The 22,782-nt window shown below is 46.4% G+C and overlaps 1 protein-coding gene across 2 annotated transcripts in view; it reads right to left on the bottom strand.

The window, feature by feature from the left end:
- Window positions 1-22,782, bottom strand: part of LOC129701807 (follistatin-related protein 5-like) — a 424,382-nt gene that overhangs the window by 29,885 nt on the left and 371,715 nt on the right. For both annotated transcript variants that reach the window (XM_055643258.1, XM_055643259.1), the window contains exons 7-10: window positions 11,419-11,585; window positions 6,322-6,442; window positions 3,791-3,952; window positions 664-798 (exon numbers count right to left, since the gene is read on the bottom strand). In XM_055643258.1, coding sequence (XP_055499233.1) covers window positions 664-798; window positions 3,791-3,952; window positions 6,322-6,442; window positions 11,419-11,585 — 585 coding nt within the window. The remainder of the gene's footprint in view (window positions 1-663; window positions 799-3,790; window positions 3,953-6,321; window positions 6,443-11,418; window positions 11,586-22,782) is intronic.

Genomic DNA, 22,782 nt, shown 5'->3' with positions numbered 1-22,782 from the left:
CATTCTATAGCTGCTCTGAACCGGCCCTGCTGAGTGCCCCCCCCCCCCCCCCTGAACTGTCTCCCTCAGATGGCCACGTCGCACATTGACCCGGCACAGTCCTATTTACACTTTATACTGTTGTACTGGTTTTTTTTAATCTTGTTTCTCTGGGTGTCTAAATTTTTAGTTAATTAAGTTATTACTTCGGATGGAAGCTGCGTACCAAATCTCGCTATACCTCTGTGCAATGGCAATAAAATATATTATTATTATTATTATTATTAGATTAATAGACCCAATCATGTTTCTATTTAAATCTTTGCTATCCTTGTATCAAATATTTCAGATTCTCCATAATTAGGACCGACAGGTAAATATATTTAGGAATAATGATTCAAGGCAATAATTGTATCTAATCTCGATATCCAAGTAGCAAACATTTCAGGTTCGCTATAATTAGATATCACCAGGTAAATATATTTAGGATTTATGATTAATGATAAAAGTCTGTGTAATTTTGGAAAGAGTTGCATTTTGTCATTCTGGGTTCCAGACTTGCTTCTCCCATGCTAACATCGAACGTGACTAATAACAGATGTTATTCTGATCATTTTCTTACACCGGGTAAGCTTTGGAGAAAGTTCAATCATAACAAGTGGTTTTAATGCATTTTAGACATACGAGTCTTTCGAGCTGCGTCCTCAACAAACAGGGATGAGATATCTTCGTCAACACCCGCGTCGTTCTTCGCAATGCAAGTGTAGGCTCCGGTGTCCTCATAGCGTACACTTTTAATGTGAATTTCACCGCCATTTGCTGCAGTCGGAACACAGAATAGAACAGAAAATGCACAAAACGATAATTCTGCATTGATGATCAACATTTAGACATCACCATGGCATTGATGTAGCATTATTAATGTAGTAAAGCATCTCAAGATATTTCACAATAATAGTTATCATTAAACATCTGACAGCAAGCCACATAAAGAGTAACTAAGGCAGAGGAATTAAAGCTTTGTCAAAACGTTTGGTTTTGAAGATTATGTTAAGGGAGACGATGAAATGGAAGGTTCAAGGGGGCGGAGTTCCAAGTCTCAAGGGCCTGTCCCACAGGCATGCGACCTGCATGAGGCAAGCGCGACCTAAAGGGCCGGTCCCACCAGCATGCACCTGCATGCGACAAGCGCGACTTAACGTGGTCGCTTGAGCCTACGGCCTCGCGGGGCCGGTCCCACTTCGATCGCCGGAGCCGTATGGAGTTGTGCGGAGCTGGTCCCAACATCGCGCGGGGCTTTGAAAAACTGACCGTGTTTTAAAATTCCGCGCGGCAAAGGCCTGCTGGCCTGCAGCCGCTTCGACGCCGTGTCACGCACTCGACCTCCCGCGCGACTGCCACTTCTGGTTTGGTCGCGCTTGCCGCATGCGTGTACAGCTCAAGTGACCACGTTAGGTCGCGCTTGCCGCATGCAGGCCCTTTATACAGTTTTAGTTTAGTTTACTGATACAGCGCAGAAACAAACCCTTCGGCCCACCAATTCTGCACCCGTTATACTACACACACTGGGAACAAATTACAATTTTTTACCAAAGCCAATTAACTTACGAAACCTGAAGTTCTTTGAAATGTGGGAGGAAACTGGAGCACCCGGAGAAAACCCACATGTTCAAGGGGAGAATGTATAAACACTGTACAGGCAAGCACCTGTAGTCAGCAGCGAACCTGGGTCTCTGGCACCATAAGGCAGCAACTCTACCGCTGTGCCACCGTGCCGCCCATTGATGGGCAATGAGTTGATGACATTTTTGACAAACATCTTTCTACATTGCCAAATTGCTAAAGACACTGGTAGAAAGAAACCGAGCCAGGATTCGAGGCATGCTGAGTAAATAACAATATTAATTAATAATGTCAGCTCCCAATCTTGATGGAACTCATTAATCTACTGAAAAAAATGCCCTCAATTGGTATCAGGACTTTCTGTGCAGGGTATCATTTAGAAAAAAAAATCAATACGCAAAGAAATTTAAATATGTTTAAATATCATTATTCTATGTAGGTATTTTAAAATGGAACTCAATTTTAAGACTTGCCCTTAAACATAAAATCCATATATATTAACACTAAACATCGTAGCCAGATCTTGTGGCAAACTATTAATATACAGTAGAAATTGATAATGTAGAAATACATGTGGTCGGGTCTGTTTATTGACAGTACAAATCAATGTCCTTGTCATCCAATGGAACACTTGAACTTTAAACTGCCAAAATATTTAATTTCAATCAATGTTTTCAAGAGGGAGTTAGATATAGCTCTTAAGACTAACGCAATCAAGGGATATGGGGAGAAGGCAGGAACGGGGTACTGATTTTGGATGATCAGCCATGATCACATTGAATAGAGGTGCAGGCTCGAAAGGCCGAATGGCCTATTCCTGCACCTATTTTCTATGTTTCTATGTTTTGTAATCTAATTCTAACAACTTTAATATAGAAACATAGAAACATAGAAAATAGGTGCAGGAGTAGGCCATTTTGATCGCCCCGTTCAACGGATGGTTCCACTGCCCCGACCGTGGGAGAATAATGAGGGAAGAAGATTGCCTTCCATCACAGTGAGGAACGTGGGGAATCCGCTGTGGTGGATGTTTATGTTAACTTTTATGTAGTTGTGTGTCTTGTTGCTTTTGTTAGTATGGCTGTATGGTAATTCGCATAGCACTGTACCTTAATTGGAACACGTGACATTAAAAGACCTTTGAAACTTTTGAAATCATGTGATCCAACTTGAAGCCTTTGGCTAATCATCCTGGAACACACGTTGTCAGTCCAAATGATCTGAATATTAATTCATGGCAAAACAGATATACTATTCTATCACCAAACTGCTGCTGTTGGCAGCGTGCCAGTGCAGAAAGAATAAAGAATAGCTCTTACATTTGCCCATACAATCAGTTATTCAGCTTCAGAGTAGGGGAATCGGGGACCAGAGAACATAGGTATGAGGTGACGGGGAAAAGATTTATATAAAAGATTAAATAGGAATCTGAGAGGTAATGTTTTACACAAAGGGTGTTGGGTGTATGGAACGAGCTGCTAGAGGAGGTACTCGAGGTAAGGACTATCCCAACATTTAAGAAACAGGTACATGGATAGGACAGGTTTGGAGGGATATGGGCCAAACGCAGGCATGTGGGACTAGTATAGATGGAACATGTTGGCCGATGTGCACATGTTGGGTTGAAAGGGCCTGTTTCCACGCTGTAACATTCTACGATTCTATGGATTAAGGGCCTGTCCCACGAGCATGTGACTCCATGCGGCAAGCGCGACCTAACGTGGTCGCTTGAGCCGTACGGCCTCGAGGGGCCGGTCCCACTTCGATCGCCGGAGCCGTATGGAGTTGTGCGGAGCTGGTCCCGACATTGCGTGGGGCTCCGAAAAACTGATCGTGTTCAAAAATTCCGCGCGGCAACGGCCTGCCGGCCCGCGGCCACCTCGACGCCGTACACACCGCCTCGACGGGCGTGCACAGCGTCTCAACGGCGGACGCAGCGTCTTGACGCCGCTCGTCACGCGCGAACCTCCCGGGGACTTCGCTCGAACTTCACATCACTCACTCGACCACCGGGCGGCCCCCGTTTCCAGTTTGCCCGCACTTGCCGCACGCAGGTCGCATGCTCATGGGACAGGCCCTTTATGAGAACGTTAGATTCTGAAATGCTTTACTATCTTTGGACGCTGCAAAGTGCTGTATAAAAGCAAATTATCACTATACACAAAATGCAGTTGGAATCAGATACTACCTCGGAGCGCAAGTTGGTTAGGCAATGTTGACGTGATATCCAAACCATTTTTCAGCCAGGTAATCTTTGGGTTGGGAATCCCATCTGCGTGGCACCTCAAGCTCGTGGCCACACCCGGCTCTTGTGCCTGGCTCTCTGGGTACACTCTGATCACCGGTGGGACTAAAAACACAGGGGCGGGGGCGGGGGGAACAGAGATTTCTGCAGTGAGTATCAATTACAATTATTGATCATAAAAACAGCTGAACTATAAAATAATCCGCGCTGAATCCAGAGAATGTGACTGGTATGTTTGTGTTGCCTTGGAGCCTAACGGCTTCAAGTTGTAGTTCTCTCTTTATGTCCAGCTATAAAAATAGCTTTGAAGTTAGACACAAAATGCTGGAGTAACTCAGCAGGACAGGCAGCATTTCTGGAGAGAAGGATTGGGTGGCATTTCGGGTCAAGACACTTCTCCAGACTTCATCTCTGTCTGAAGAATGGTCTTGACCCGAAACGTCACCCATTCATTCTCTCCAGAGATACTGCCGGTCCCGCTGAGTTGCCCCAGCATTTTATGTCTATCTTTGGTGCAAACCAGTTTCAGTTGTAACCATATAAGAGCGGCCAAACAATACTTTGAGTGGACAAAATGGAACTGCAGACGGTGGCTTACAAAAAAGAGAGGCACAACATGCTGGAGTAACTCAGCGGGTCAGGCAGCATCCCTGGAGAACATAGATAGGTGAGGTTTCAGGTCAGGACCCTTCTTCAGACTGGTTGCGGTTGGGGGAAAGCTGGAGAATGTGAGAAGAATAGAAGAGACACGAATTGTGAAGCCACAGGTAGGAATATGTGGAAGTGGATGGGGGGGTGGGGAAGGGACAAATGGGTGTGAATCTAGGTGGGGTGCAGGGAAGAAAAGACAGGCAGACAGACAGACAGACAGACAGACAGACAGACAGACAGACAGACAGATAGATAGATAGATAGATAGATAGATAGATAGATAGATAGATAGATAGATAGATAGATAGATAGATAGATAGATAGATAGATAGATAGATAGATAGATAGATAGATAGATAAATAAAAAGGGGGGATATGATAGGTTAGTTACCTAAAATTGTTGTATTCAATAGGTTTCATTTATGTTGATTTAAATGAATGAATTTAAATGCACTTGATTATCTACTTATTTTACTGTGTACTTTTAAACATATTAACTTAAATGAAATGTGATATTTTTCTAAATGTTCTAAGTGGTTTAGAATGCTTGAGACTATCAGAGGCATTCATATGTATCTGACAGCATGGAAGCCTGCAGCTAGAGCTTACCACCAGTATTCAAAGCAACTCTGACCTCAACCACACTAGCCATGGTGCTTATAGAATGTACAGAAAGGTCTCGTACCGAAGGTAATGAATTTCCACAGTCAGCTGTAAAGTAAGGTTGGTTCCGGCACAAGGTTAAACCTGGATCTCCACTCGAGCACAAGAATAGACTGCAAGGGACGGCCAGGATAAGATCCAGGCCCAAGATACTACCTTCCCAATCATTAGGGGTTGAAATGGGCAGCTGGGAATGGTGCACGTGGCCACTCTGGCCACGCTCTCATTTCACTCCTGCCATCACGACGAAGGTACAGGAACCTGAAAACTCTAGTGTCCAGGTTCAGGAGCAGCTTCTTCTCCACAGCCACCAGGCTACTTAACACTACAACCTCCAAATGAGTTCCAAACTATGGACTTGGGGGCATTGTGTTATGTGTGTGTGTTATTTGTATATGTGTGTATATATACATATATATATATATATACACACATACACACACATACTTGTATATGTGTGTATATATATGCACATGTGTGTATACATATATGCATGTGTGTCTATATATTAACACCATATATATGCAAAAATGTGTATATCTATATATATGTGTGTTAATGTATATGTATATATGTATGTGTACACACACACACACACACACACACACACACACACACACATATATATATACACACACACACACACACATATATACATACACACACACACACATACACATATATATATATATATACATACATACACACACACATATATATATACACACACACACACACACACACACACACACACACACACACACATACACACATACATATATACACACACACACACATACACAAACACACACACACACATATATATATATACATACATACATACATACACAAACACACACACATACACAAACACACACTGTACACACATATATAGACTGAATTTGTTGTTTATTATGGGTTCACTATATTTACATATCTGTTGTTCTGCTACAAGTAAGAAATTCAATGTTCCCTTTCGGGACAAATGACATAAAACGCTCTTGCCTCTTGATCTGAAACAAAATCAGTGTCAATAAAATGCACCAGGAAAAGGAAAGTTGCAGGAAGTAAAGTAATAGTCACTGTGTGGAGATAGTGAGTTGCCATGTAATACACCATTTGGAGAGTGTCTATGACTGTCAGGTATGATATTTACTAACCATTCACCTGCAGGATGTGGGTCTGGAAGAGGTCTTCATAGCCAAAGGCATGGCACGTGTAGTTGCCCATGTGGATTGTTGTCACTTTTGTAATGTAGAGGGAGCCGTCATCACCAAAATCCTGCAAAAAAGAAATGGAGACACTTCCCGTGTTTTTCCAAAAGAAATGGCCCTGCAAATTGGCGGTACGGTGGCGCAGCGGTAGAGTTGCTGCTTTACAGCGCTGGAGACCTGAGTACGATCCCGACTACGGGTGCTTGTCTGTACAGAGTTTGTACGTTCTCCCCGTGTCTGTTTTTTTTTATCCCTGAGATTTTCTGCTTCCTCCCACACTCCAAAGACGTACAGATTTGCACGGTAATTGGCTTGGTATCAATGGAAAATGTCCCTAGTGAGTGTGGGATAGTGTTAGTGTGCGGGGATCGCTGGTCGGTCGGGCTCAGTGGGCCAAAGGGCCTGTTTCCGCGCTGTATCTCTAAACTAAACGATACTAAACTAAATCAATAGGAAATAAGCACAAAAGCAAAATTTACTTTCTATAAATTTCCCTTCTTGGCTGACGGGAGACCTGATAGAAATATGTTAAATTATGGTAGACCCTTTAGTGTGTTAATGTCAAAGATTAATTTCCTTGAACATCTATATAACTAAAAGTCTCATCTTGACCACTTCCTGTCTGCGCTGTATATTGATTTTAGTAGTAATGCTACCATATATCGCTATGATTTTTGGCCATCTTACTCACAGTCCTCCTTCGCTGAGGCAGCCCCGAGGATTTTTCCAATCGATGAAAAATAAAAAAGTTATGAGTGTTTAAAAAATCTTGAGATCAGCTGATTGGTCTTCTCGCATGTTAATCACCACGATTAAGGTAACGCCCCTTCGGGGGCGTGACTATAATACTCCAGATGCCATATATAGTTTTTATAGTGAACTCCAGTCACTCTGGAAGATCGCGAGGGAGAATCCACAACTGTGATTCTAAGCTGTGAATCAACTGAACTGTGAGTCTGCAATGTACTTGCAATAAATGATTTGTTAGCCCTTAATGACAATACAATGAGTTGTTTGGCAATTTAGTGGCCTGCACTCTGCTAAAAATGCTATAAAATTGAATTTTGTGGCCTGCACTCTGCTTGAAGTGCTATGAAATTGAATTTGGTGGCCTGCACTCTGCTTGAAATGCTATGAAATTGAATTTGGTGGGCTGCACACTGCTTGAAATGCAATTTCAAGGATTAGCCGTGAGTGAACTGCCAGTCCACCAGCCCTGAGTGACTGAGCTGCCAGCCCACCAGCCCTGAGAGGCTGAGCTGCCAGCCCACCAGCCCCGAGTGACTGAGCTGCCAGCCCACCAGCCCTGAGTGACAGAACCGCCAGCTCACCAGCCCTGAGTGACTGAGGGACTGGAGGGATATGGATTATGTGCAGGCAGATACGACTTGGTTAATCATGTGCTGCAGGAATAAAATGGGCTGAAGGGCCTATTCCTGTGCTGTACTGTCCAGATTTACAATTTTCAGTGCAAGTTAATTACAGTGATAGGTCATCAATAAAAGAAATGAAAGTCCCGAGGCAGAATTATTTAGTAAAAAGTAAAAGCAAGGAAAGTGTATCGGGTTAAAAGGAGGAAGAAAAAGGAATAATGAGGGTTGAATTGTTCGAAACTCACTAGTGTCTGGGAGGAGTTTTAAGTTGAGAATTTGGGGAATATTTTGGAATAGGTGGCTGTGACGTGAACACGGATTTTGGCCATAACGTTCACATTCTATGCATCAATAATTACTGGGGCGGCACAGTGGTGCAGCCGATGGAGCTGTTGCCTCACAGCACCAGAGACACGGGTTCGATCCTGGGCTCAGGTATTGTCAGTACAGAGTTTGCACATTCTCCCCGTGGCCTCTCTGAGTTTGCTCCGGGTTTTTGCTCCGGTTTCTTCCCACATCCCAAAGAGGTGCAGATTTCTAGGTTAATTAGAATTGCAAGATTTCCCCCCAGGGTGCAGTGGGATCACAATTGTGAATCAATAGTTGGCGCGGAATTGGTTGTCCGAAGAGCCTGTATCCATGCTGTATCGCTAAACTAAACTAAACTAACACATGCGGGCGTGCACTCACAGCTGAAAAATGTCTGCCTCAATATTCACTGTAATACGGTTTAAGAAGGAACTGCAGATGCTGGAAAATCGAAGGTAGACAAAAATGCTGGAGAAAATCAATGGGTGAGGCAGCATCTATGGAGCGAAGGAAATAGGCAACGTTTCGGGTCTGAAGAAGGGTTTCGGCCCGAAACATTGCCTATTTCCTTTGCACCATAGATGCTGCCTCACCTGCTGAGTTTCTCCAGCATTTTTGTCTACCTTCACTACAATACTATTTTGTTCTTTAAGTTCAAGTAATTATATTCACGCTGTAATGTTTGTTTAATCTTTTGATGTTCCAAGATAGTTTGGAGAAAAAAATATTCCACTGGTTTAGATTGAGGTAAATGTGTCCTGCAAATGTGTATTTTTAGTTTAGAGATTCAGTGCGGAAGCAGGCCCTTCTGCCCACCGAGTCTGCACCGACCAGCTAACCCCGCACATTAACACTGCCCTCCACGCCTTAGGGACAATTTACACTTATACCAAGCCAATTAACCTACAAACCTGTATGTCTTTGTGGTGTGGGAGGAAACCGGAGCTCCTGGAGAAAACCCATGCAGTTCACGGAGAAAACGTACTAACTCTGTACAGAGGGCACCCGTAGTCAGGATCAAACCCGGGTCCCTGGCGTAGTAAGGCAGCAACTCTACTGCTGGGCCACCGTGTCGTATTGGCTACGAGAATAGCATTTGTTCCACAGTACCTGCATGGGATATAAGAGCCGAACAGCCGAGACTTAATTACATGCCTCTGATCCCATTATTGGATCCTGATATATCCATGTATTGTAGAAACTAGAAATAAATAAATGAGATCTAGTTCTGAAACTCTTGTACAGCTTCAGGCTAAATAGATTAATATTCCTGAAAGTGTTGCAGTTATTTAAAAATAATTGCTCATTTGATATGACGTAGGTGTAGAAAGTGCGTTGAAGACAAAAATGTGCTACCTAATGTGAAGAATGGACGCATTACTGAAGGGAATCTTAGGTAGTTTTGTTTGGTGTCGATAACAAGAGGCAGTGATTCATGTGTTTGTATTGTAGTCTACCTGGTACAATTAAATACAAATCACACTGGTTGCTTATCACACCTGATTTTTGTCTTAATTGACCCCTTTGGAAAGTACTCTCGATCAATATTTAAACTCTTGGCAAAGGTTTAAAAGCATTTGGGCGGCTCAGTGACATATGAAGCTGGCAGAGCTGTTGCCCCACAGGGAAAGAAGGTAGCGAAAAATGCTGGAGAAACTCAGCGGGTGAGGCAGTATCTATGGAGCGAAGGGAATAGGCAATGTTTCGGGTCGCAAACCCTTCTTCAGACTGATGTGAGGGTGGCGGGGGGGGGCGGGGGGGGGGGCGGGGAGAAGAAAGGAAGAGGTGGAGCCAGTGGGCTGAGGGAGAGCTGGGAAGGGAAGGAGAAAGTAAGGACTACCTGAAATTAGAGAAGTCAATGTTCATACCGCTGGGGTGCAAACTGCCCAAGCGCAATATGAGATGCTGCTCCTCCAATTTACGGTGGTCCTCACTCTGGCCATGGAGGAGGCCCAGGACAGAAAGGTCGGATTCGGAATGGGAGGGGGAGTTGAAGTGCTGAGCCACTGGGAGATCAGGTTGGTGGCAAAGTTTCGGGTTGAAACCCTTCTTCAAAAACTGATATGTGGGGGGGGGGGGGGGGGGGGGGGGGGGGGGGGGGGGGGTAAGAAGAAAGGAAGAGGTGGAGCCAGTGGGCCAGGGGCTGAGGGAGAGCTGAGAAGGGGAGAATTACACAAATTCACAACTGTGTGAAAAAGTTTTTCCTCATCTCAGTCCTATATGACCTTCCCCTTATATTGTCTACTCCACAGGGCAAGAAACCGGGATTTGATCTTGACCTTGATCTGTCTGTGTGGAGTTTGCACGTTCTCCCTGTGACCAGGTGAGTTTCCTCTGGGTGCTCCAGTTTCCTCCCACATCCCAAAGAAAAGTGGGTTTGTAAGTTAATTAATTGCCCCTGGTGTGTAGGCAGCGAATTCATGTGAAAGTGGGACAACTAGTGCGCCCTTTTCCAGGCTGTGTCTCTAAAAGTCCTAATTTGAGGAAGGGCATTCTTGCTATTGAGGGAGTGCAATGTAGGTTCACGAGGTTAATTCTCGGGATGGCGGGACTGTCATATGATGAAAGAATGGAGCGACTGGGCTTGTATGCTCTGGAATTTAGAAGGATGAGAGGGAATCTTATAAAAACATATAAAATTATTAAAGGATCGGACGCGCTAGATGCAGGAGACATGTTCCCGATGTTGGGGGAGTCCAGAATCAGGGGCCACAGTTCAAGCATAAGGGGTAGGCCATTTAGAACTGAGATGAGGAAAAACCTTTTCATGCAGAGTTGTGAATTTGTGGAATTCTCTGCCTCAGAAGGCAGTGGAGGCCAATTCACTGGATGCATTCCAAAGAGACAGATAGAGCTCTTAGGGCTAGAATCAAGGGATGGGAGAAGGCAGGAATGGGGTACTGATTGTGGATGATCAGCCATGGTCACATTGAATGGCGGTGCTAGCTCAAAGGGTCAACTGGCCTACTCCTGCACCTATTGTCTATGTGTCTATATATCTATGTAAAAGTAAACCCAACTAAACTAAACATTAGGGGTGGCACGGTGGTGCAGCGGTAGAGTTGCTGCCTTACAGAGTTAGAGACCCGGGTTCGATCCTGACTGAGGGTATTATCTGTACGGAGTTTGTATGTTCTCCCTGGTGCTCCGGTTTCCCTCCACACACCAAAGACATACAGGTTTGTAGGCCAATTTGCTTTAGTATCCGTGTAATTGTCGGATAGAGGTAGTGTATGGGGTGATCGCTGGTCAGCACGGACTCGGTGGGCCGAAAGGGCATGTTTCCGCACTGTATCTCTAACGTTTAAAGTCTAAACATACCATGAAATAATGCAAATGGCTTGTATGACAAATCACTTACATTGATATCTTCCAAGTCCAAGAAATTCAACGTGATTCCATTGTGTTTCCAGATGATAGGTGGTCTCAAGGTGCCCTGAACAGCACACGACATGACGGCACTCAGTCCGACGGTCACCGTGGTAACACTGACCTTCATATCTTCTGGAAGGTTTAGCTGAATAACCTCTGGTTTCAACAAAGAAGAACATTGAAATCTCAGCTCGTCAGAAACACTTCCTGATATAGGCTTTAAAATGATGAGAGGGATAGACAAAGTTGATGTGGACAAGTCTATAGATTCCAAATATGACATGTTTACACATGAGGGGGGCACGCAGATTGGAAACCAGGTTCATTGGTATCATTTAAAAATAAAAACATGGAGCGATCAGTGCAGGCAGGTGGGACTAAGGGGAAAAAAATTTGTTCGGCATGGACTTGTAGGGCCGAGATGGCCTGTTTCCGAGCTGTAATTGTTATATGGTTTAAATTGGGCACATTGAACCATTTTAAACAAGCGATCAACCAGGTTAAAATTCTACTGCTCACATTTCCAGTAATGAAGACAAAGTGGTACTCACTTCAATAAGAAAATAGCAAAGGACAAATGCTTCTCCATTTGACTTTGTGAGACATTTGTGGACAGTTGCAAGTTTAAAGGGCCTGTCCCACAAGCATGCGACTCCGTGCGGCAAGCGCGACCTAAAGGGCCGGTCCCACCAGCATGCGCCTGCATGCGGCAAGCGCGACCTAACGTGGTCACTTGAGCCGTACGGCCTCGCGGGGCCGGTCCCACTTCGATCGCCGGAGCCGTATGGAGTTGTGCGGAGCTGGTCCCGACATCGCGCGGGGCTCCGAAAAACTGACCGTGTTTAAAAATTCCGCGCGGCAACGGCCTGCCGGCCCGCAGACGCCTCGACACCGTGTCACTCACTCGACCTCCCGCTTCTGGTTTGGATGCGCTTGCTGCATGCCGTACGGCTCAAGCGACCACGTTAGGTTGCACTTGCCGCATGTAGGCGCATGCTGGTGGGACCGGCCCTTTAGGTCGCGCTTGCCACATGCAGGTCACATGCTCGTGGGACAGGCCCTTAATGAGCGGATATAGACAATAGATAATAGACAATAGGTGCACGAGTAGGCCATATGGCCCTTCGAGCCAGCACCGCCATTCACTGTAATCATGGATGATCAACCACAATCAGTAACCTGTTCCTGCCTTCTCCCCATAACACCTGACTCCACTATCTTTAAAAGCTCTATCTAAACATTTGTACTCTTGAAACACTAAATCCAGAGAAATTGGCCTCCACTGCCTTCATGAGGCAGAAGAATCTTTCCACAGATTTAAAAATGTTAATCTTTCCTTTGAAATGTGACTATCCAAGTTTTCCCTGTAATGTCCATACTCAAAGGGGCTGCTAGCTCGAGTATATTCTTTTTTAACTGTAGCCCCTGGTTGGTGGACTCCCTTAATGCTTTATCTGGGATAAACAGACTTGATTTTTTCCAAAATGTTGTAACATTGCCTCTAGCTGTGTCCAAAACCCTTAATAATCTTATCTTTAAAAGTTATCAATAAAATATCTCCACTCTCATTCCTATAAATTCCAGAATATACAAGGCCAGCCGCTCCATTCTATCAACATATGACAGTCCCGCCATCCTGGTAATTAACCTTGTGAACCTACGCTGCACTCCCTCAATAGCATGAATGTCCTTCCTCAAATCTGGAGACCAAAACTGCACACAATACTCCAGGTGTGGTCTCACTAGGGCCCTGTACAACTGCAGAAGGACCTACTCAACTCCTCGTGTTATGAAGGCCAACATGCCATTAGCTTTCTTCACCGCCTGCTGTACCCGCATGCTTACTTTCAGTTACTGATGAACAAGGACCCCCAGATCCCGTTGTACTTCCCCTTTTCCCAACTTGACACCATTCAGATAATAATCTGCCTTCCTGTTCTTGCCACCAAAGTGGATGACGTCCACATTTATCCGCATTAAACTACATCTGCCATGCATCTGCCCACTCATCCAACCTGTCCAAGTCACCCAGCATCCTCATAGCATCCTCCTCACAGTTCACACTGCCACCCAGCTTTGTGTCATCTGCAAATTTGCAAATGTTACTTTGAATCCCTTCATCTAAATCATTAATCTATATTACTAAAAGTCTGTTCCTGACCGGTTTTGGCCATCTGTGCTGTGATTTCTGAGAGAATGCCGCCACCTACGGCTGTCATTTTTGGCCACCTCGCTCAGAGCCCCCCTCCGCCGCATGTGTGCCGAGGATTTTTCCCGTCGATGAAAAATGACAGAGATATTAATTATTTTACAAAATTCCCCATTCTCTCTGCTGCCCCCGCTGGCGGCAGGGGGGAGGGACTTTAAAACCAGGAAGTGGTGTGCCTCAATCAGTGTCTACATGCTGGAGGGAGGCAGAGGGTCACGTTTCTCTGAACTGTGAATAACACTGAACACATGTCTACTCAAACGTAAGTGTCCTTAGTGGTTCTAAAACGCTTGCAGAATGTGTCTACTGGTTCTAAAATGTTTGCAAAACGTGTTTATTGGTTCTAAAATGTTTGCAAAAAGTATCTCTTTTGGTTCCACAATGCTTGCAGAATGTGTCTTTTATGGTTCTAAAATGTTTTTTAGGTTCTACCCCCCCCCCCCCCCTTCCTCCCCCCCCCCCTCCCCCCCCCCTCTCCCCCCCCCTCCCCCTCCCTCCTCCCCCCCCCCCCCCCCCCCTCCCCCTCTCCCCCTCCTCCCCTCCCCCCCTCCCCCCTCCCTCCCCTTAACCCCCTCCCCTCCACACCCCTACCCCCTCTTCCCTCCTCCCCTCCCCCCTACCTCCCCCTCCCTGCTCCCCACCTCACTGCCTGCCATTCTGAAATTGACCCATTAATCCCTACTCTTTGTTTCCTGTCTGCCAACCAATTTTCTTTTGTATTGTATTGTATTGTATTCAAAATTATTGTCATTGTCTCAATTAGAGTGTCAGTACCCTATCCCCAATACCATGTGCTCTAATGTTTCCCACTAATCTCCTATGTGGGACCTTATCAAATGCTTTCTATAAGTTCATATGTTATAGAGCAGAATAAGGCCATTTGGCACATCGAGTCTACTCCGCCATTCAATCATGGCTGATCTATCTTTCCCTCTCAACTCTATTCTGTCTTCTCACCATAACCCCTGACAACTGTACATTGTGGATGGCTTGATATAGATACTGTATTGCCTGGTTTGCACGCAACTGTGCCTCTGTACACGTAACAATAAACTAGACTCAAACTCGAAAGTTATCAGGGTTTCCTGAGGAATAAAAATGAGATTGACATGACACGGTTAAACATAAGGTTTGGGCATTGCCACTGCTCATCAATCCTAGAGCTTTGCGATGGATATGAGATCTTGCTCTTCAAAGAATCTTTCCCTCAGACGGCCAAGGGCTGAACTCGTGCACAAAGGCAACGGTGAATGTAGCAAATCAATGTCTGACTCTGCTGAGAGATGGCTCTGGAGATACGGGAAGCACTCCGGTCTTTTGGCAGAGCTTCATGGACAGGGGGAAGTGTTGTACTGCATGGGCAGGTTGATAAAAGACCATCGATCTGCATTTGTTCAACGAGAGACCCATTCTTTCATTTGCTTCAGTGAACAAATCAATCTTCTGCTTGCGAATGAAACATAAACCAAAAGAATAGTTCGATCTCAAGCCGGTTGTTGAGCAGCCAGGTTGTTGTCTCTGCGTCAATGATGACTTGAGGCTCGGTCTCCGTGCTGGCACGTTTGCCAGCACTGGAGGTGACTGATTGTACAGGGTCCAATATGCCTGGAGACCAGCCCATCTCTTGTGGGAGGTAGACAAAAATGCTGGAGAAACTCAGCGGGTGAGGCAGCATCTTTGGAGCGAAGGAATAGGTGGCGTTTCGGGTCTCGACTCTCTCTAATTTCTACTGGTGCACAGTAGAGAGCATGCTGACTGGTTGCATCGTGGCTTGGTTCGGAAACCTGAGAGCCCTGGAGCGGAAAAGACTACAAAAAGTAGTAAACACTGCCCAGTTCATCATCGGCTCTGACCTTCCTTCCATCGTGGGGATCTATCACAGTCGCTGCCTCAAAAAGGCTGGCAGCATCATAAAAGGACCCACACCATCCTGGCCACACACTCATCTTCCTGCTACCTTCAGGGAGAAGGTACAGGAGCCTTGTCAAACGCAAATATCACTGTATGTCATGTTGTCACTTGGCGGAGCACCAAGGCAAATTCCTTGTATGTGAATACTTGGCCAATAAACGTATTCAATTCATTCATTCATTTGGAAGACCCTGCTATTATAGAAACTATCTTCAGCCAATTCAATTCACTCAGGATATGAAGAATTATTGAAGAGGATTGGATGCATAGAGATTGTAGAGCCAGACATTATCCCAACCGTAACACTGAAGACCTCTGCTCCAGAACCAACTGCATCTTCAATCAAACTGTTCCAGCAGAGTTACATCTGGCGTCTACCTGATATGGTGATAAATCGCCCAGTATGTCCTGTTCTCATTAAGCACGAGAAGTCAATCTGTCTAATTACCTATAAACCGGGGTGGGAGATTGCAACCTTCATGTGGTCCACCCTGTTTCGACGAATGCAATCAACCTGGCGTGCACAAACAGTAGATCAAACAGAATGTTATCTTACAACTTTAAGCTGTGCACGCCGTAGGCAAGAAGATGATCTATAAACCTTCCACAACAGTGATAGAAGTGGATGACAACAAGGCTCAGGAGTGGCAAATATTTACCTATCAGGTGCATGAAGCAGGGTCCTGATCTGAAATGCCATCTGTCCAAGTTCTTCAGAGATGCTGCCTGACCCTCTAGGTTACTCCAGCACGTTGTGCTATTTTTTAAACTTCCTATCAGTGCGCAGATTGGATTTTTCCAGGATTTTTCCAGGACCGTTCAGCTTTAGATCTCCTCACAAACTTGGCTCTGGCTTGGACCAACGAGCTGAACTCCAGAGGTGAAGTGACAGTGACTGTCCTTGAGATGAATACAGTTTTGTTTAGAGATACAGTGTGGAATCAGACCCTTTGACCCACCGAGTCTGCATCGACCAGCGATCCCGCACACTTGCACTATCCTACACACTCGGGACAATTTACTATTTTTACCGCCGCATAATTAGTCCACAAACCTGCACGCCTTTGGAGCGTGGGAGGAAATGGGAGCACCTGGTGAAAACCCATGCAGGCCGTGGGGAGAATGTACAACTCTCCCCATGAATTCTCTCCATTCAGGCCCATAGTCAGGATCGTACCCGGGTCTCTGGCGCTGTAACGAGCCTGTCCCACGAGCATGCGACTCCATGCGGCAAGCGTGACCTAACGTGGTCGCTTGAGCCGTACGGCCTCGCGGGACCGGTCCCACTTCAATCGCCGGAGCCGTATGGAGTTGTGCGGAGCTGGTCCCGACATCGCGGGGGGCTCCGAAAAACTGACACGGTTCAAAAATTCCGCGCGGCAACGGCCTGCCGGCCCACAGCCACATTGAGGCCGTACGCCCCGCCTTGACGGGCGTGCACAGCATCTCAACGCCGGACGCAGCATCCTGACGCCGTACGTCACGCACGAACTTCCCGCGGACTTCGATCGAACTTCACTTCATTCACTCGACCTCCGCGCAGCCCCGGCTTCCGGTTTGGTCGCGCTTGCCGCATGCAGTCGCATGCTCGTGGGACAGGCCCTTAACTCAGCAACTCTACCGCTGCGCCACTGTGACCCTCGTCAAGACAACATTTGCAACCAGGCGCCTTGGTGAAATGACGATGGCGAGCATCAAGTGGGAACCACTCCAGTGGTTGAAGTCAGATATAAATCTTCCCCAGGTGGTCATTATATTAGATTCCCAGGGCCATATCCTTGGCTCAACCAGCTGCAACAACTACATCAATCATTCTCATTCCATCCCAGACCATCAACCTCCCTTCCATTGACTCCATCTATACTTCACGCTGCCTCGGCAAGGCCACCAGCGTAATCAAAACTTCCTCTTCTCCCCTCTCCCATCGGACAAGAGGTACAGTAGTGTGAAAACGCACACCTCCAGAATCAGGGACAGTTTCTTCCCAGCTGTTACCAGGCAACTGAACCATCCTATCACCAGCTAGAGCGACCCTGGCCGACCATCTACCTCATTGGAGATCCTCGGACTATCTTTAATTGGAGTTTGCAGGACTTTATCTTGCACTAAATGTTGTTCCCTTTATCCTGTATCAGCACACTGTAGAGGGCTTGATTGTAATCATGTACAGTATAATCTATATGCTGACGACTGCACTTTGGTACACGTGACAATAAACTAAACTAAACAAAGGTTTGTGGCTGATTGTACATTGTCCACCTCTGTCCAGAACTTATTAGCAAATAAAGAATTACGTTCTTACCCGCAGCAAGATCTAGGCAACATTCTGGCATGGGCTGATATATTGGAATGTAACATCAGATGGATGCAAGATTCAAGAGAGTTTATTGTCATGTGTCCCTGATAGGACAATGAAATTCTTGCTTTGCTTCAGCACAACAGAACATAGTAGGCATGAATACAGAACAGATCAGTGTGTCCACATACCATTATATAAATATAAACACACATGAATAAATAAACTGATTAAGTGCAAATAACAGATACTGGGCTCTTAATGTTCAGCGTTTTGTCCGAGCCAGGTTTAATAGCCTGATGGCTGTGGGGAAGTAGCTATTCCTGAACCTGGTCGTTGCAGTCTTCAGGCTCCTGTACCTTCTACCTGGAGGTAGTGGGGAGATAAGTGTGTGGCCAGGATGGTGTGGGTCCTTGATGATACTGCCAGCCTTTTTGAGGCAGCGACTGCGATAAATCCCCTCGATGGAAGGGAGGTCAGAGCCGATGATGGGCTGGGCAGTGTTTGCTACTTTTTGTAGTCTTTTCCTCTCCAGGGCGCTCAAATTGCCGAACCAAGCCACGATGCAACCGGTCAGCATGCTCTCTACTGTGCACCTGTAGAAGTTAGAGAGAGTCCTCCTTGACAAACCGACTCTCTGTAATCTTCTCAGGAAGCTGATGTGCTTTCTTAATAATTGCATCAGTGTTTTCCATAACATTTGTGTTATGGAAATAATGATCATCTCCTGCAAAAGATAATCCAACCAGCTATTCTTCACATGAATAGATATTACATTCAACTCCCTCCCCATCAATAGTCTGGCTGTAAATGCCTGAAGCACCATACAAATATTACAAAGTCAGAAGCTTTGTTGTCCTGAGATGGGCGACCCACCTTCTAATGTCTTTCTGCAACCTACAATGATTCAATGATACATTATTGTCAGATACTTGGGTACAGTGAAATGCTTTGTTATTGCAGTCAAGTTAGTAAGATCACACAGAAGACCTCACCTAGGCAGAACGAAATGAAATGAAATGAAATGAAATGATGAAATGATGAAATGACCTCAGTGTACAGTACAGAGACAACGAAACATTTTTATTGTCACTTGAAAGGGAGACACACTTGTCGCGGTGTGAAATGCCTGCCGCCGTTGTTATTGCAAGGTGGGTGAAGTGTAGTAAGGACACAACGACAGATGCACCTCACGGGATTTGAACCAGCTACCTTCCGGTCGCCAGCAAACTCTTAGCCCATTGTGCTATCTGTCGCCATGTGTCGCCATGTTTTGGCACCGACAGGGTTACAAGAGTTCACCAAACAGTCCCAGCTTCTGCCAGCCGCACCAAGTGGCAGCAAGTGGCAGCCCGTCCCCCTCTGGCGGGTCCCCCTTTGTTCTCGGCGGCCCCTAGCCAGGTAGCTCTCGCCAATGCGGGTCCCCTGCGTGCACGACGGCCCCCCTCTGCTGTCGGCAGTGGCTCATGTGCCGCTCCTCGTTCTGGGTGGTGCGGGTCCCAGTCAACGCCGATGGGTCAGGGCCGAGTTCCGACTCCACGTTGGGCGGGCCACGAGGCACGATACAGGAGCCTTGGTGAAATACTCTGCACTTGACTCGTTGAGCTCGCCGCCGACACTTCCCCGTAAGCCCGGCACCGTCTGCAACAAAGCCAGCTGCTGAACTGACACCTCATCAACAACCTTGCTCATTCATGCCATCCATCGTGGCTGCACAGTGGCTGCGGGATATAGCATCTAGAAAATGCACGGAGGATATTTGTCCAAGCTACGAGGCCAGCACTTCACAAAACCAGGACATCCATCACCATGGATAAGACAGCAGGCAAATGACAACATCAGCACCTGCAGCTTCCAGGACAAGTACATCCATTCCCCAACTCACGTAAGTGTAACGATCCATGACCCTTACGTAAGTCACATTTTATGCAAGTCGGAATCATCAACTCTGTGTGAGAAGGAACTGTAGATGCTGGTTCAAACCGAAGATATAAACAACAAGCCGAAGGGGAGTAACTCAGTGGGACAGGCAGCATCTCTGGAGAGAAGGAATGGGTGACGTTTCGGGTCAAGACCCTTCTTCAGATGTCTGAAGAATGATCTCGACCCAAAACGTCACCCATTCCTTATCATCAACTCTGTGTCTATTTCCATCCCCTGTCCGAAATAACTCACAGAGAGTATTGATTCAAGCAGCATGTTGATACTACTGGGTTAAAGCTCATCATCTCAGCAGCGTTAAGTTGCAGTAGCAAACAACTCAAACCCTTGCCATTGCATGTGTGGAGGAAATATACATCCCTATCCTCCACAGATGCTGCTTGACCCGCTGAGTTCCTCCAGCACTTTGTGTTTTGCTCAAGACTTGCATCTTGAGTTCCATCTCGCCATTGAGGAGGCTCTTTCTTTGAGTTCCATCTCGCCATTGAGGCTCTTTCTTTTTCAGACAATAGACAATAGGTGCAGGAGTAGGCCATTCGGCCCTTCGAGCCAGCATCGCCATTCAATGTGATCATGGCTGATCATCCCCAATCAGTACCCCGTTCCTGTCTTCTCCCCATATCCCCTGACTCCGCTACCTTTAAGGGCCCTATCTAGCTCTTTCGAATGTATCTAGAGAACCAACTTCCACCGTCCTCTAAGGCAGAGAATTCCACACACTCACAACTCTCTGAATGAAAAAGTGTTTCCTCATCTCCGTTCTAAATGGCTTACCCCTTATTCTTAAACTGTGGCCCCTGGTTCTGGACGGCCCCAACATCGGAAACATAGATTTACCAAAAATAGATTTGTTGAATTATTACAATTGTATGTACAATATTAAACAACACAAACAAACCCACCACCATAATACAAGTAAAACAAATATTCTTAAATAACTATCTCCACATCCTTATCAAGGATGCATTCCTTGCGGGAAAGGGAGTGCACGGTTCACCAATTCCTGGGATGTCCTGTCGACTGGATGACTTGGTTTATACTCTCTCAGCTTAAGGGGTTGGACAGGCTAGATGCAGGAAGATTGTTCCCGATGTTAGGGAAGTCCAGGACAAGGGGTCCAGTTTAAGGATAAAGGGGAAATCCTTTAAAACCGAGATGAGAAGACAGCGTGAATCTCTGGAACTCTCTGCCACAGAGGGGTAGTTGAGGCCAGTTCATTGGCTATAAGAGGGAGTTAGATGTGGCCCTTGTGGCTAAGGGGATCAGGGGGGTATGGAGAGAAGGCAGGTACGGGATACTGAGTTGGATGATCAGCCATGATCATATTGAATGGCGGTGCAGGCTCGAAGGGCCGAATGGCCTACTCCTGCACCTAATTTCTATGTTTCTATGTTTCTATTCCAACCCCCATGATGCTCAGCAGTCCCAGAAATCCCCCAGGATGCCCGTGGACAGCGTAGTCCCTCTCTAGTGCCACCCGGGTGTGGGCGTAATCCCGGACAAGGGGCAGTAAAAGCCCTCTTACTCCTGGTGCCGTGACCCGCGGAATTGGCCAGCTTGGCCAGGCCCAGGAGCCACCCAAACAGGACATCTTTGGCCCCCTACCATCTCCCCTAAGCAAAGGGTGTTCAAAGTTGAGGATGGTGGGTGTGAAATGCAGCCAGAAGGCAAGATATTGGAACAGGGGCTGCAACCTCACACACTCCATGTACACGTGGAACACACACTCGTCCAGCCCGCAGAAGTGGCAGGTATTGGGGCACTTGCTGTGGTGCGCGGCCCTCTGGGTAAGCACTGCCACCATTGTTGGCTTGTTTCCGATGTAAATTTGAGCGATCGTTCAGTGTTGTGGAAATCACAATGACACTGGGAGTAATGCAGAGCTGGAGTACATACAGCTTACATGTAGGTGTCCTTGAGACTCTTGAAAGGCGCCCATAAATAAAATTTATTATTATTATTATTATATTCTTTGATTTTATTTTGCAATGTTAGAGTGGGTCTTGCCAATGTAGACGGGATGTGCTGCTGAGAACAAAGCGGGCCCAGCGTGGTGGTCTGCCGGGGTCTAAGGGGGACCTGGCGTGAGGGGAGCACCAAGAACTGAGGGGGACCAGAGGGGGGGGGGGGGGGTCTGGGACGTCTCCAGTCTGAAGAAGGATCCCAACCTGAAAATTTGTCTATCCAAGTTCTCCGAGATGCTGCCTGACTCGCTGAGTTACTCCAGCATCTTGTGCAATTCCTTGGAAAAGCAGCATTTTTAGTTTAGAGAAACAGCACGGAAACAAGCACTTTTTGCCCAACGTGTCTGCGCCGCCCAGCGTCCCCCGCACACTAATGCCCCTGTCCCACTTAGGAAACCTGAACGGAAACCTCTGGAGACTTTGCGCCCCACACAAGGTTTCCGTGCGGTTCCCGGAGGTTGCAGTTGGTTGCCGGAGGTTGCAGGTAGTGGAAGCAGGTAGGGAGACTGACAAAAACCTCCGGGAACCGCACGGAAACCTTGGGTGGGGCGCAAAGTCTCCAGAGGTTTCCGTTCAGGTTTCCTAAGTGGGACAGGGGCATTACACTACCTTGCACACAATAGGGGACATTTTTTACATTTATACCAAAGCCAATTAAACTACAAGCTTGTACAAGTCTTTGGAGTGTGGGAGGAAACCGAAGTTCTTGGAGAAAACCCACGCAGATCACAGGGAGAACGTACAAACTCCGTACAGACAGCATCTGTAGTCTGTTCGAACCCGCGTCTCTGGCGCTGTAAGGCAGCAACTCTTCCTTGTGGCTACCTTCCTTTTTCTATCTCTCTCTCCCAGTTTCTAGGAGGGAGCTTGGGCTAAAAAGTAATCTGCGGATATCTCTTTTCTCAGATGCTGTCAGGCCTGCTGAGTATTTCCAGCATCTCGACTTTGCGTTTTGGTTTTGATACAGCGCGAGTGTTTTGCCACATAGCTTGCTGCCCAGATGGTAGGGATCGCCTTAACACCTGCATTTCC

The sequence above is a fragment of the Leucoraja erinacea genome, chromosome 11 (assembly GCF_028641065.1).
Source record: "Leucoraja erinacea ecotype New England chromosome 11, Leri_hhj_1, whole genome shotgun sequence".
NCBI lineage: Eukaryota > Metazoa > Chordata > Chondrichthyes > Rajiformes > Rajidae > Leucoraja > Leucoraja erinaceus.
This window is presented reverse-complemented; position numbering and strand designations above follow the sequence as displayed.